This window comes from Lichenostomus cassidix, chromosome 3, assembly GCF_008360975.1.
Source record: "Lichenostomus cassidix isolate B80296 chromosome 3, HeHo_3.0, whole genome shotgun sequence".
Lineage (NCBI taxonomy): Eukaryota > Metazoa > Chordata > Aves > Passeriformes > Meliphagidae > Lichenostomus > Lichenostomus cassidix.
The window spans coordinates 36,227,677-36,242,878 of NC_139483.1; the positions used below are offsets into that span (position 1 = coordinate 36,227,677).

A 15,202-nucleotide genomic window follows, 5' to 3' on the forward strand; every position below is an offset into this window, starting at 1 on the left:
ATTCATAAGATCTGTGGCACAAAAATTAAATAAAGAGAAAAGTACTACAGATTGCCTCAAGCCAGAATCACCTAATAGCATTAAAAGAGAAAGGAATTACCATTAGAGTCTATGAGATACTCTAAGCACCCCTCAAGGGCCTGTACATGCTTCACTTGCTTTATGTGAAGCTTTGCATCCTTTAGAGTACAATTTTGTTAATCAGTTTTCAAGGTCACAGCTGAATGCAAGAGGGAAAGGCTGTGCATCTGTAGAAGATACTTATTTCTGGAAAAGTCATAGTTTATGTGAAAATGATCTGCAGTTATGCAGTGTGTAAGTCCTAACCTGCAACCACTTAGATAATAAAAAAGTACCCAAACCCACAAAACATTTTGAAGAGCCAAAGTCTAAAGGGTCAAGGTGAGAGAAGTGTCTTTCTAATTAGAATTACTTTAGCAGATACATGCATAAATACATCCCCACGAAACAATAATGACTATTTTGCCTGAAATTATGGATAGACTTGAAGGACAAGACAGAAAGAAAGCTATTTATTGAAATTTTAATGATGAAGGTCTTTAAAATGCTTTCCTCTCTCTTGTTTTGTTATTTTATGTTAAAAACAAGATTAAATTACAAATGCAATGACCTGAATAAATGACTTTCTGAAGATGTTTTATATTTATATAACCAGACTGAACCATATTGCAGCATGACTCTCACCACATGCTTCCTGATCAGGACACGGTCTGACACCTTTTGAGGGACACATCGCAAAAGTGAATAAATATCACTTCTTTTGTCAGGAAATCAAATAAACACCAGCAAGGTTAGAGAACACACTGGGAGCAAATGCTTAGTCTTGCTCATGAGTACAGTTCAAGATTGACATCAGCATTGTCAACCTGTTTCCAAGCAGGTGGGTCAGATTCATAGAGGTGACCTCTCTGAGTGCAGTCAGCTTTACTGCACTGTGCATATCAACAGGCTGGTCCTGATTTCTTGGCACCTGTTTGGCTGACACTGCCTTGAGTGGTTACAGAGAGCATAACTTATAGAAAGTGGTGTGATGGCTCTCTTTGTTGCTTCAAACAAAACAAAAAGAAAGGAATTTGTAAAATGCAAATGGAATTTGCATGCCAAAGGAGCAGAGTCTGGTTCCTACTTTCACCAGAAATAGGTGCAGGTTTGTCTCCAGTGCAAAGTAAAATAAGAATAGCGTGGGGGAGAAACATTTATAAATGTAATGCACTTCAAATAACTGAAGATTGCTTATAGTGAAGAAAGAAAAACAAAGGAGAAAACAAGTACATATACATAAGAATGTATATATACCCATATGTATTATATATAAATATGTCTGAAAAATTATCCAAGTTCCATTTTGCTTAATAAACGTGTAGAAGCACATACACTTAAAGTGAAACAAAACTGAGAGTGACTCAGAGGAAGGTTTTGTTAAAGTTTGCTGCTATAGAAAACCTCTGAAATCTCTGCACAAACAAGCAACCCTTCTGCTGACTCGCATATTCAGCAGAGTAGGAATCGTTTTTCCCAGATCTTCCTTTCTTGCAATGCACATTTTCTCTATTTTAATTATTATTCACTCTTGCCAAACTCTTTCAGTAGCAAGTCCAACAACAGCCACATCTTTAGAAATCAACTGCCAGACTTATTTTCTCTGCAAGAGAAACTTATGTCAGCGTAATTGGGGAACTATTAAGAAAAAACTCGCACACTCTTGATAGACAAATGCACTTGTTTTCATGCTGCTTACTGTGTTTCAGTGTACAGTAATAAGGAATTACTTTAATATAAACAAACATGTCAAGTGAAAATACAAGTCTTAGCATAGGAGTTTGTACCAATATAAAAATGTGGTTTTACTTGAGTCATTTTTCTTGTAGTATTCTTATATTGACATGCCAGTGCAGTATCACTACCATTTACAAACTTATACTGGGAAAATTATTATTTCCTTAATTGTGTACATTTTCATCCATTTTCAAATGTCTGCCCACAGCTTCCTTCACATGCCACAGACATTGACTGAACTTAACAGATTTTTATAGATTTTGATTAGGATTTATTTCTTGTCATTAGCAAAACACACTGCAAATCAACCCTTTTTGCACCAAGTTCATAACAGTTATGACTTAAAAATTTAACTAGACTTTGTATACTTTCTACTAGGGGATGGAATTTACTTTCTGTGCCCCTGCCCTGGATTTTCCCTTTATAAGGAAACTGGTAACTTAGTTGATAAAGAACTTTGTCCATCAAAGCACAATTTACACTAAAATTTTTACTATAATTTATCATTATACAACAATACTGTTATTGCAATTATTTACTATTACAAAATTGCTATGTTTCAATAGCAATTGTTCACACTAGAAAATGTGTGAAATGTCTTCCTTCTATTGATGTCAATCAGTACACTGCTATGACAATTCATTCTATACCATGGTTTAGAAAGAAATAAAGCAGTAAGTGTCCCTATTTATTACATGTATACAAATGAACATATTTCTGAACATATTTATCCAGCCTATTCCTCAATCCCTCCCATGTTTTCCCAGACAAAATTTTGTATCAATACAGAATTTGAGAGTAGTACCCAGATATCCACAATGAAAGCAATGTGGAAACACTTGCCATCAAATTCCATCAAGATGTTTATTTGAATCAGGTTTTTGAAATCTGATAACAATTCCTATGGAGCTATTTGACTGAGGAACTGAATGGCTCTCCAAGACATTACCTAGGACAACAGTCACTGTTCCATATTAAATCATTAAGTGACTCTACGAAGCGTCAGGTAATATTTAGTAAACTTCCCCAAGTATTATGACAGGTTCTGTACCTTAGGAATAGTCCTTCATGTGTTTGATTTCAGAAATTACAAGCTGGTATGTTTGCCCAATACCACTATTTTCAGTTTTTGCTAAATTCCTGCAAATGAAATTATTCTGTTCTGTGCATATTTAGTTTTTTGTTGCTGGGCAGCTTCATTCTTTCTTGGATATTTTCACTCTTGTTTTTCTATGTTGTAAAAGCCAACCATATATTTCACAAACACTTTCCCTTCCTTCCTTGCTTTCCAATTTTTGCCTAATTACAATGATCAGAGTTTGACCATGCTGTTTTAGCAAACGTCAATGATCTTGCAATGATCTTTTACGACTCCAATATAACATAGAAATTACAAATTGTAATGAAAATCAACAAATGCCTGCAGTTTTTTCTCTATAGAATTTCATAGAGCTAAATATAGATAGTATTTATATGTCAGTATATCTAAAGCAACAGTTAAATTCATTCTATAAAATTTTATCCAAGGCAGAACATTCTAAAGGAATTACTGAATTATCAATGTAAATGCTAACAAATGACTTATGACTTTCTGTCAAAAATTGTTAAGAGCTCTGTTTCTTCCACATTAAAAAATTGTCTTACAAAGTCATCTTCCAAAAATTAGCTTCTAATTTGTTTATGGACTTAGTGTTAATCATTATTATATACCCTTCATAGGAGTGTTTAGAAATTTACTTATTCTTATTTGACTTCTGCTTCAGTAACAACCTACATTCTATGCATTCTTTTCAATTCATTGTCTGAATCTTCTCATTTTCTTTTATTCTTGAGGAATGCACTGCTTTCTTAAACAAAAGCTGATAAACTAAAAATTAATTTCTCAGAACTAAAATAAATTAAATAGATACTCCTTTGCAGCAACTAAAATAGTTTTTGTTCTACATACATTCTTTCTCTCTCTGACACTGAAAATAAAGAATTAATAAAAGGCAATTTGGACAAAACTGAAACTGGGAAAATTAAACTGAGGAGATTTACTGTCTCCCCCGTGAAGTTAGAAATGCTCATGATATTATCCAATTGATAGCTGAAATAAAATTCAGTTGTAGTTATTTCAAAACACTCCTAGCAGTGGCTGTTTCAAAACACTTAAGATATATCAAAAGTCATCTATCCCTATATGTACAAACATGTATATAACAATAAAAAAATCAGCAATGAGTCAAGACACTCCATACTATAATTCCTTCACACCTCTGATAAGTTCTTTCAGTTAAATAGAAAAATGAATTTTCTACCTGTACTACTGCTGCTGCTGTTGAGTTAATCAGGAGAAAGTAGTTCTGACCCCAAGTAGGAGGAGAGTGGCAGTGAAGGGGTCACAGCTGGAAAAGCTGGCAATCTCTAACAAGTACACTCCTCATTTGATTCTACGAACTATCAAGAATGTGTTAGATCTCAAATCTGCCTTGATACAGTAGAAATAGTATATAACTGTGTGTAGACTGGTAAGCATAGCATATTCTTCACAAATCCAGCCTCTTGGAGAAATAAATTCATACATATAAGCTTAATCAAGTGTTACTTTTTTTACATGTCCTCTCAATCTGTATGTGCACAGATATATTTTTGTGAGTATATACACAACTAAAATACAATGCTTTGCCTGAACTGTATTCGAAAACAATTTTCACACAAAGATATGTTACTTCTCTAAATTAGTTTCCAAAGAATGTTTATCTGTCTCTCACCTTCCATCCATGATTCATTTAATGACACATCAAATAGTAGTTGCTACGTGTCAATTCATTAAAAATATTAAAGCAGTGACTTTTTTTATTGGACATACTTCTCATTGTTGCACTTGATTTTGTAAAATTTTCTTCATCTGTTACATACTTTCAATTCCTTATTATTGCCAGTTTTAAAAATATGCTGAGAGAGTCAGTGAAGATAGAAGGCAATGGTGCAACAGCTCTCAGCTTACTCAAGTGCAAGATGAGCCAAACCATGGGCTGCTCAGCAGAGAGCAACAGCTGAAATTCCTCCACAAACCCTTCCCATAGTGCCTCAGTTGCGACCTGAAAGAAACATCTCTGCAATCTGCTCACCTTGTTCTGTCAGACCTGAGGTCTTTGCTGAAATAATGAGCCTTGCTAATCAGTATCACCTGTGATGATGCCTTTGAAATCGAGAGATCTCTCCAAAGACAACTGGATTGTGACCTTCAATAACAATTCTCATAGGTCACTACACTGGGATCAGATGGTGATAATATTCCGCTATTACTAACCTTGCCTGAAGCAAAACTAACAAGAGATGAAAATGCTTTGTCTTTTGTGTTAAGAAATTAATTTTAAAAAGAAAGAATAGAAACTCCCAGACACCTGAACTTGCAAACATCTATGAGAGAAAAGGCTGTGGGCTTGCAAGTTCCAAAAGAATCTCTTTGAATGACATTTTAAAAACATTTGCTACTCTGCTTTTCTTAGACATTGCAAATGAATTCTAACTTTAGCATATAAATTTACAGTACTTGAACTAAATTTACCTTCATTAGCTAACAACATTAATTGATTGTTTACATGCAAATATTCACACTCAGGTTTCCTCAGGATATTTTGGAAGTGATATTAATGAAATCTTGGATACGTTATACTGGATACCTGACACACTAAAACTACTGATTCACCGAAAAGTATTTAAAGTCCTTGCAACATCCATAAAATAGGCAAGTGAAGAAATCTACAAAAAACAGGTTACTGTATTAATCACGCCATAGATGAGAATGGCAGAGAAGATACAACATGTAATACAGAGCCTATGGATAACATTTTGCAGTCTGTAGGTTTCAGGTGAAATGTCAAATGAAGAATGAAGTTCATGACATTTATTGCATCTCACATGGATCAGGAGATGCACATCATTGAAGTAAATTCAAATTATAAATAAAATCCACTTGTGACTACCCTAAAAATTCTCACCTGTGGCTGTTTCAAAGTCACATAGACATACCATATGCCATTATATTTATGTTCACAAACATGTGGAAAATGTAAAAAAACCTAACCAATCAACCAACAACAAAAAAAAAAAAAAAAAAAAAAAATCAGCAGGTAGTCAACGCATTTCCTTCCTTTTGTCCTTTCTGTCAACTGTACACAAACAGAGTTAGTGCCAACCAAAGGAATAACATAGAAAAAAACTCTGCTTCATCAAGAAGGAAAAGTAAGCAGGCTTTATTCTCCCAGATGAAGAGAAATTCACACTTCATGTTCAGCAAAGGAGAAGAGTGAGGTTGCATAAAGTCCTCCCCACTTGTGCCCTGCTGGCAAAGGATATGTACAATGTGACAGTGCAACAGCTTTGCACTGCTCTCTTCCCAGATGTGTTGAAGCTGAAAGCTATCTCACTGAGATGCAGCTGCAGTGCAGATCTTAACAGATTCAGAGGCAAAGCAGCAAGAACTGCACTGCTGTGCTGTCATTGCCATAGGGGGCTGCTGTAAACTAGTGATTACAGTTCAAGAGAAAGGTTAAGGCAACTGAATTTCATGCACAAGGCACATCTTCCAGTAGCCCATGGGACAAGACTTAGTCTGAAGTCCACAGTGTGCACCCCTGGGGAAATGAAGGTCACTTACTGGCATTATTAGACTTGGTTCATAGTTCGAAAAAACGAGATGTCTCAACAAAACGTTGTCTGTGCATGGTTTTTCTTGGATCAGAACTCAATTATTACAGCTTTACAAGAGTATTCTATAGGTTACCTCATTTGGGAAAAAAAAAAAAAAGCTCTAAATCAATTAGTAACAGTTCTTAGTTTTCTATTTGATTTCTTACTTTAAATAAGTGATTCTCAAGAAATCTCATTAATTTAAGGAACATCAGGGAATAAAGTGGTAGACATTGTCCCTGATGGTCATAGTGCTTAGACAAAGATTTAATTCTTAGTGCAATCTTTTTCCACTCCTCTTTCAACTACTCAAGATATATAAAGACAACAGAATTTAACAGAGATTTGGAGCAGAGAGCACATTATCAAGGCAGGTCACAGAGAGGGAAAAAGTACTTCAAAAAGGATGAGCTAAATATAGTTTTAATAAATTGCTTAGAATATAATTGCCCAAGGGGTAAATTTAGGATCCTATGCCCCAGAAGCAAAGAGAAATAGCAGTTATAAACCTAGAATAAGATGCTATTTACTCTTCTGAAAACATCCCTTGGGTAATGTCTATTGATGGACATAGTCCGCATTTTCATCTTGGAAAACCACAGAAGGTCCCCTGTAAAACTCTCTTCAAATAACAGCAAAACTGACCTGAATCAAATTTGTAGTACAGATTCCTCTCTTAGAAAATGTTACCAGTTCTCAAACAAATCACAGAATGTTCTGAGTTGGAAGGGACCCACAAGGATTAAGTCTAACTCCTATCTGAATGGCCTGCATAGGGATCAAAACCACAACCTTGTCATTGTTAGCACCATGCTCTAATCAATTGAGCTAATTGGTGGCTTTCTTTCAAAAGCTGAATTTTGCAAGTTGCCTCTTCACCTGTAGCACTGAATTTAAATAATCAACTAAATATTCTGGAATTATTTGTAGTGTAAAGGTTTTAAACACTGTGACTGACCTGCTACCTCATCTATTTCTTCTCATAGTCATTGCTATAGTCCTCTTCTGATACTCCTGCCACTTTTTTTTTGAAACTTAGACTGTATTAATACCATATATCTTTTATAAGAAGAAAGAAAGGCAAGGAAAATTATTTCAGGTGTCTCTAAAAACTATTTTAAATTGTAACTGAAGAAACATTTTACTTCAAAGCAATGTACGATATTAATGCACAATACGGTACAACCTGTAGGTTGACAAGGAATATGGCACACCTATATCAACAATAATGTCCTAAAGATCAAAATCCAAAATATGACATTAGAAAAACCCTAATCTCCATTAAAAAAATTGGGGAGCTGGTCTTATAGCATATAAAATTCACAGGTAAAAGCCACAACAGAAAGTCATTCATGTATGTATTTATTGAGTAGAAAAGGATTCCATCCCTGACCAATTGAGGAGGACTACCCCATAAAAACAAAACCCCTCAGTCTCAATCCTGACTCTATGACAGAGGAAATGAGCAAGTAGGAGGGATAAGGAGAATGTCACAAACTGCTGATGGAGGGAAAACTTTTCTAACTTGTACTTCTACTTGAGAAAAAGAAAATAGACTGAAAAAGATGGCTGATTAAGAGCTAGTGAGAAGTTTAGGAGGTCCAAAATAATCCCACGGAAACCAGATTAACTCACTGTTATTCCCAATAACAAGTACTCATTCATTTTTTATTGTCTGAAGAAGAGAGCCGCCCACTGAATTTCCAACTGGACTTCCTATAGTACATTCACTTCTTTTTCCCTCCAAATACCAACCTTCTCCGGCCCATGGAATCTCATGTGATCACAGTCTGAATTGATTTGCCTAAAAGAACTATGACAAAAAATTACATCACAGTTATCCTTGAAGAACAACTAGCATATGCTCTACTGTCACCACTCGCAGAAGTTCTCGCTTCCAACTCCAGGATTAGAAAGTCCAGACAGCAGAAAAACATACAAAAGATTCTATTGTTTTAACAAAGCAAAACATTCCTTTGTTCAAGACTATGAAGGAGGGATTTATTAGATTAAAAAAAAAATCCAATAACACAACAGCAAATACTTCTCCTTCTGGAGAATTCTTTCTACCTATTAAGAGACAGTAAGTCCTATATATCTTTTACACTTATCTGTATCTGCTGAAAGCTAAAAATAATGGTGCCTTTAGGAATTGTACCCTACCGAGTTTGTGAAAGATGACGTGAGGCATTTCTGTTCTACACATTTTATTTTTACACTGCTTAAAACTGCTGTTATTCCTGAGCCTGATTTATGGGTACCCTGGGGTACTCCTAACCCCTTTTGATGTTATTTCTACTGGAAACAGTTGACAAAAGCAGATCTTCCCTCGAGGATTGCAGAGTTTTAGTATTTGTTTCAACTCTCAGCCATTTGCTCAACCTATTAAAGCTTCTTCAAAGACATAGAATAGCAACCCATCACCTTGAATGCTACAGAAAAAAAATAAATGCATAAAGGCTGCCAATTCACACTAACTCTGCTGTAGATAAGCAGAATACATTGGAAGGCATTACACTGCATGGAATATTGCCTATGGATTTAGCATAGCCCTACAAGGGTATTTGGCTTTCAAGTATTTCACTCTGGTGGTCAGACCTGCATGAAAATATTCATATAGAAAAATAAACCTAAGGCAAACTAAGTGTATCTATGTAAACTTAAGAATAAAAACTGGCAATAGACTAATATTGCTTCAACTTTGTATTTTTTCTATATAGCAGAATACACTACTACTTCAAATAAGATTTTTAGGAGCTTTGCTAACCTTGCTAAAACCATACAAATGCTGTGCCAAGAATCTTGGCACTTAATTGCTCTGCCTATGGTGGACTAACTGTCAATGGTAAATTGATGGAAACACCTAGAGATATGGTGTATCTTGCTGCAAACAAAAATATTTAAGAAATATGCAAATTGTACCTGGTTGTCATCTTTTCCTGTTTGGTTTCTTGTTTGGGTTTTTTCCAGAAAAAAAGGAAGAAAAAAATCTACTTTGAAGGACACAAATTTTTCATTTCACTATAGTGAAGCTAATACAAAGTAATAGCTAATGCACCGAATACAGTTAATCCTCTTTTTCACATGAATGCTACAGAATGATGAAGGTAGGTTTCACAAAATACTCTAAACTGCAGAGTGCCCTAAATGCTACTTTTCAACTGCATAAGCCTATTAGAAAGTAATTGCCAGTACAATCACCTAAATATTTAACTGAAGTAAAAAGATTACATCTACTTATTTAATTTCCTGGAATTTTATACAAATATTACAAGAACACTAGGTTGGAGAAAGCAATTAGAAACAAAAAACTGAGTAGAGATTTTTTAAGTAGCCCAAGATTTTACAATGACCTTTTCATAACTTATAAATGTTTTCATTGGATGATCTTTCACTCTTGCCAATGGTCAAAGACATACATTTGACCATCCTTGCAACTGGCAAAGGATAAAAATCACAAATTAAACCAATTTCTTGCACAGCTTTAACTGGAAAATTATTTCACATACCCAAAGACACTATTTTAACAATTTGTGGGGTTTGCCATACAAAAAATAAAATAGAATAAGGTCTTCTTGGTATCTCAGGCTTTGGTATCACCTACACAAGTCTATTATTACACTAAAAGCTTTTATGGCTTAAAAAAAAAAAATCTAACTTCTGAGAGATACTCAGAATTTAATATATGGATACATTCTCAAAAATTTATTGTTATCACAGAAATGTGTATCAATATTTTTACATGATGAGGCAGAAGAAATTTCTTACATTTTCCGTATTTTAATGTTACACAGGGAAGGGGATTTTAGACAATTTTTTTTTGGTTTTGGTTGTTTCTTGTTCTGTGAGGGTTTTTTGTTTTTTGGTTTTTTGTTTGTTGGGTTTTGGTTGGTTTTGTTTCTCTTTTTTTTTTGTTATTCTGTTATTTTGTTTAGTTGAAAATATACTGTAGCAAAACCACTGTAAATTCTCAGGAACAAACAACTTTTCCTGCAGTCTAGAAATACTTAGGATTCTTGAGAACCCCAGTGGACACAGGTCCTAGAGACAGGTACTGTTTATCCCACAAAACTCAGCTATTCAGCAAGTTTTACCCATCTCTTGTACTTCATGTAGTTTAGTGAACTCTTCTGATGCTTCCTGAGCCCACACTGGGGATATTAGGACATGAATAACCTTTTGCCATTCCATGTTAGTGCTAGGATAAAAAGTACACTTTTCACTGCATATCTAATTTCAACAATGAGCCTTTGGGTTTCAGCTCCACAATTAACCCAAGCTGGCTGTGGTACAGCACCAGGTGACACATTCATGTGCAGGACATCTGTCACTCATTGTCACCTGGCTTGGGATCAGGGATTACCTGTTGGCCCTCTGGGGGTTAGCAGTACAGACACACCCTAGGGGTCTGCACTTCAGGAAGCCAAATCATTCCCCTGGGGAATGGAGGGACAGGAGAACTCACCACTCTTGAGTAGTTGAATCTACATCCTTGCTGCAAAATGCTGACGTACCAATTTGACAGAGACTGACATTTGTTCTTCACTTAACCTGTGCCTAGGCAGCAGTTCTGTAAATACACCATACAGGACGCTTCCAAAACCAGCTCTTTCAGAAGACACACCATGAATCAGTACAGAGTTCAAATGTCCTTTCCAGTTTCTCCCTTCTGACCAACAGCTACTACTTCACAATTCTCTTTACACTTCCATGTAAAATACCTCCTAATCAGTAGATAAATGTGTTTCAGGTAATTCTTCACTACAATGGTAGCTGTATTTTTCGGGCAATTGGTTTTTAATCCATGCGTTGGCAAATAATGGATATTCTTGAATTCATGTGCTTAAATACCACACACAAAGATGGATTACAGTATTTTAAACTACAATAAACACAAACATGAGAGCAGATGCGTTTTACTTTGATTTATAGAACAAACACCAAGAAGTTTATGTCTGCAAGAACTCTCTGTGCCCCTCAAAAATCCAGCTCTTTCCCTGGCTCTTGAATACGTATCAGCAGAAAGTATCTACGCACTTCTGCCACTATCTTAAGCACTTGAGATTTCAGTTAGAGCTTAAACTGTCAGATTTCCAACTGCAACATGAATAAGGTACAAAAATATGAACTTTAATTGTATCAGCAAAACAAATAACACACCTGAAAATACGGCATATTTTTCATCATGTCACCAGGGGGGAAAAAACAACCTTTAAAAGGGAAAACAAACAAAGGAAAAGAGGCTTGGAAGTGATAAGTGCTGTGAAGCACTGAGACTGTGCATCTCTGACAATTTTTGTTGTACTTACCTAATATCTGTGCATGTAATACATGTGATACAGCGAGTGTTTGTTGTAATGAGGTTCAAAGCCACAGATGTTTCGTTGTCAGCGGTTGGGTGTGCTCCACATTTAAAGTAAAACTCCTGAAATATTGAAGGAGAGATAAAGAGAAGATTACATGCCTGCTGCTCATGTCCTTCCTTTATCTTTGGGTAGCTGACATTTGAGAGAACAGACAAATCACCACTGCCAACAGCAAAGGAGGACAATCATTAGGAAAGGTTTACAAGGGATCCCTTGCAAAAATACTAGTCTAGGTGTGTATTTTCTGTGATCTTCTGGATTTACAGAAAAAAAAAAATCACTTCACCTAGACCTTCTCTAAGTATAGTCAAAGGCAAAATGCTAACCAATTTCAATACATGTTTGCCATTAGTTTTTCTTGTTACAGACATTACCATTTTCTGAACTCTACAACACAGAATTTTAACTCTAAAATAGTAGTCTGGCCTTGCTTTTGTGATGCAGTAAGTCATTAAGATACAATTTTACCATCATAATAAAGGAAAGCTCTAGCTCTCTTGGAACCCATATTACATTTGCAAGTATACAGCGTTTGAATCAAGTTGCTTTAACCTCTTCGACTGCCTTCACTAGCAGAAGAGTTTTCACACAAATGTGTGTTTTGTTCTCTTTTCCACTGCACCCCAGGGAAGGCCATATGAACCACACTTCTCTTTGATAAGATTTTGTTACAAAAAATTGTTCTATGTGTCTGAATCATTCTAAGCATATATATATTAAAAAAAAATGCAGTCTGAAGTCACATGCTTTGCAATAGGAGCCATGGATTAAAGTTTGTAATTTCTTTGTTGCTATGAGAGCTTCTTTCCAGTAAAAAATTGTGGAGGTTTGTAATGAAAACATGGTATAAATTAAATGCGAATTGGAAGGTAAGGGTATAAAAACATTGGAAGAAAGGATAAGAAGGCATAAAAGAATGACAGTTGATATCAAGATACTAAGACCACAATTTATTCTCAAGAAACCTGGACTTGCTAAAAAAATCCTAAGAAAACCAGAGAAAAACCCCAAAAAAACTGCAGCAAGAGAGAAACACGCACAGACAGTGAGGAAATCAGCAGCATTTCCTAGTGACATTCAAAGGTGGGACAGGATGAAGGAAAAAAAGATTAGAGTTATTGTCAACTTTTTTAGGGTGAGAAAGTCACATCCAGAGCTCAGCACCAGGAACAATCCAAAAACAATGAAAGACATTCTAGGTGCTTCCTAGCTAGACTATGTGGACACGTATTGTAACACTTGCTAATATATGAGTAAAAGAGAATGTGTGGATGAATGAGGGAAAAAAAAAAATCATTTGTTTTACACAAAATCCCCTTTCCTTCCCTACAGCTTGGCATAGAGATTTACTGCAGTACTGTACTAAAAGCAGTCCAGACACTCTCTTACTTTCTCAATGGCTATAGTTTTGCAGTAGGGAGTTCTTTGTCTGCAGAACAGCTGTCATTTACTGTTTTGGGTTTTTTTTTCCCTCAGTGGTGATAATCATTTAGCTATATTGTGTATTTCTACATAAGACAAATACAATACTAGGCAGAAGCATGCCACTCTAGGGTGGAATCTGGTAACTGGAATATGAGAAGTATTACTGTAACCTTCCTCCTAGGTTAGTCTCTCCTGTTTCTCAGAGAAGCACTGATACATGCAATAGAGACAAAAATATATTCACACCGTGCTATAAGTGGAGGGCACAGTGTCTGAAGCATGTCTTAGTAGCAGTTTAAGAGAACTATGTGGCAAGAGTACAGTTTAAAGGCAAGACTGTTTTTAAAGCAATTGCTCAAACGACTTTTGAAGTAGCCACCTGTACATGTTCACACACAGGTAAATTAAATTTCTATCATGCTTAATAACATCAGAAAGAAGTCCCAGGCAAGAAAATATGTCTAAAGTCATCCTTAGACAAGACTTCAGACTTTCCAAGTTTTTATTCTTGTTCAAGACAGATATATGCACAACTTGTAAATATCAGCTTAACTTGAAGCATTTCAGCTTCAAATGAGTAAATGGAGCAACACATTCATCTGGAATACATGAAAACCTTACACAATATGTAGCTTCAATTTATTTTCAAGTTTTAAAAATTGTATCCATTGATCTTTGAATTATTTGCTAATGTATTTTGGAGCTTAGGTTTCTTTGCCCTTTAATTTAAGTTTACTATTGTTTGAATTAAATGTCGAGAAGGATTTACTTCAGTGCAGAAGAAGATATATATTTCCTTGCTTCAGTACATCTGCATACAGCTAAAAGAATACTGACAACTCACAGTTCCTGAACAGGTAAACTATGGCCAAGGAAACATACAAAAGAAAAATAATTTTTGAAAAAGTGATTACCCATTATAATAAATCCTTATTTGGGTCACAAACAAAAAGAGTAATAAAGGTATTAAGCTCTAAAACAATTGAAATAGGTTTAGACCTTTTTTTTGTCCCTAGCGAGCATCTCTTTGGCTATTCTGATTGCTGATAATACCTCATGATGGCTCTTGTCATGAAAGATACTTAATAAAGAAGGTAAATAAAGCTATGCAATTATCATTCCATGGAAAGAGAGACAGACAGCAAAGGAAAAATAGTCAAAAGTATTGCACTGAAATCCCAAAATTCTTTTGCTATATCATTAGGATTATTACTTCTTTATATTTCTGTTTATCAACCCAAACATTGTTTTAAGGAAACTTGTCTAATTAAATTTATGATGTGTTTCAATGTTGCTGAACTGAGAATATTATGGAATGTGAAAACACTGTTTAAAATAACAAAAGAAAATCTTGCCACTCTCCAGAGCTATTCACTGAACAATTCCCTGCTTGACTAAACTGCAATTAAAGAAATACTAAATCTTAATATTAAATACAAACAGAACAGAGGGCTCATTAAAAACATGGGGGGAAAAAAATCCCTCAAGATTATGTGCCAAGTATTTTTACAGAAGAAATCCTGAAGATTAAAGAAGAAAAGAATTATTCATAACAAATATGTTGAGACTAGCAGTACACCCATGCAAAATCAAAAGGTATCAACCCACACAAAGCACAGTTCCACAAAACCAATGCAATAGTCTGTCTCTGGAGGTCTGAGACCTCAGTGCTGTGCTGGGAGTTCAGAAGTGCAGGGAGAGAAGGGAATCAAAACCGCAATACGTAGTGCACCTGACAGCTCTGTACTTGTGCGGACTTCATGTCCACAAGTTTAATATTTCTTTCTTCCTGCAGTAATACACATTCCATCTGTTTAAAAGCTTTTCAAAGTCACAAAGCCAATTAAGTTTTCAGTTGCATATAAAAGTTTATGTTGCCTGGTTTTACACATTGCATAAATACACAAGCCACAAGTATTTATTTGTTACATCTACCA

General features: G+C 35.3%; 1 protein-coding gene across 2 annotated transcripts in view; it reads right to left on the bottom strand.

Annotated features, from left to right (window-relative positions):
• The window catches only part of PRKN (parkin RBR E3 ubiquitin protein ligase), a 681,963-nt gene that overhangs the window by 334,419 nt on the left and 332,342 nt on the right, over positions 1 to 15,202 (bottom strand). For both annotated transcript variants that reach the window (XM_085055318.1, XM_085055319.1), the window contains exon 6: positions 11,784 to 11,899. In XM_085055318.1, the coding sequence (XP_084911444.1) occupies positions 11,784 to 11,899 (116 nt within the window). The remainder of the gene's footprint in view (positions 1 to 11,783; positions 11,900 to 15,202) is intronic.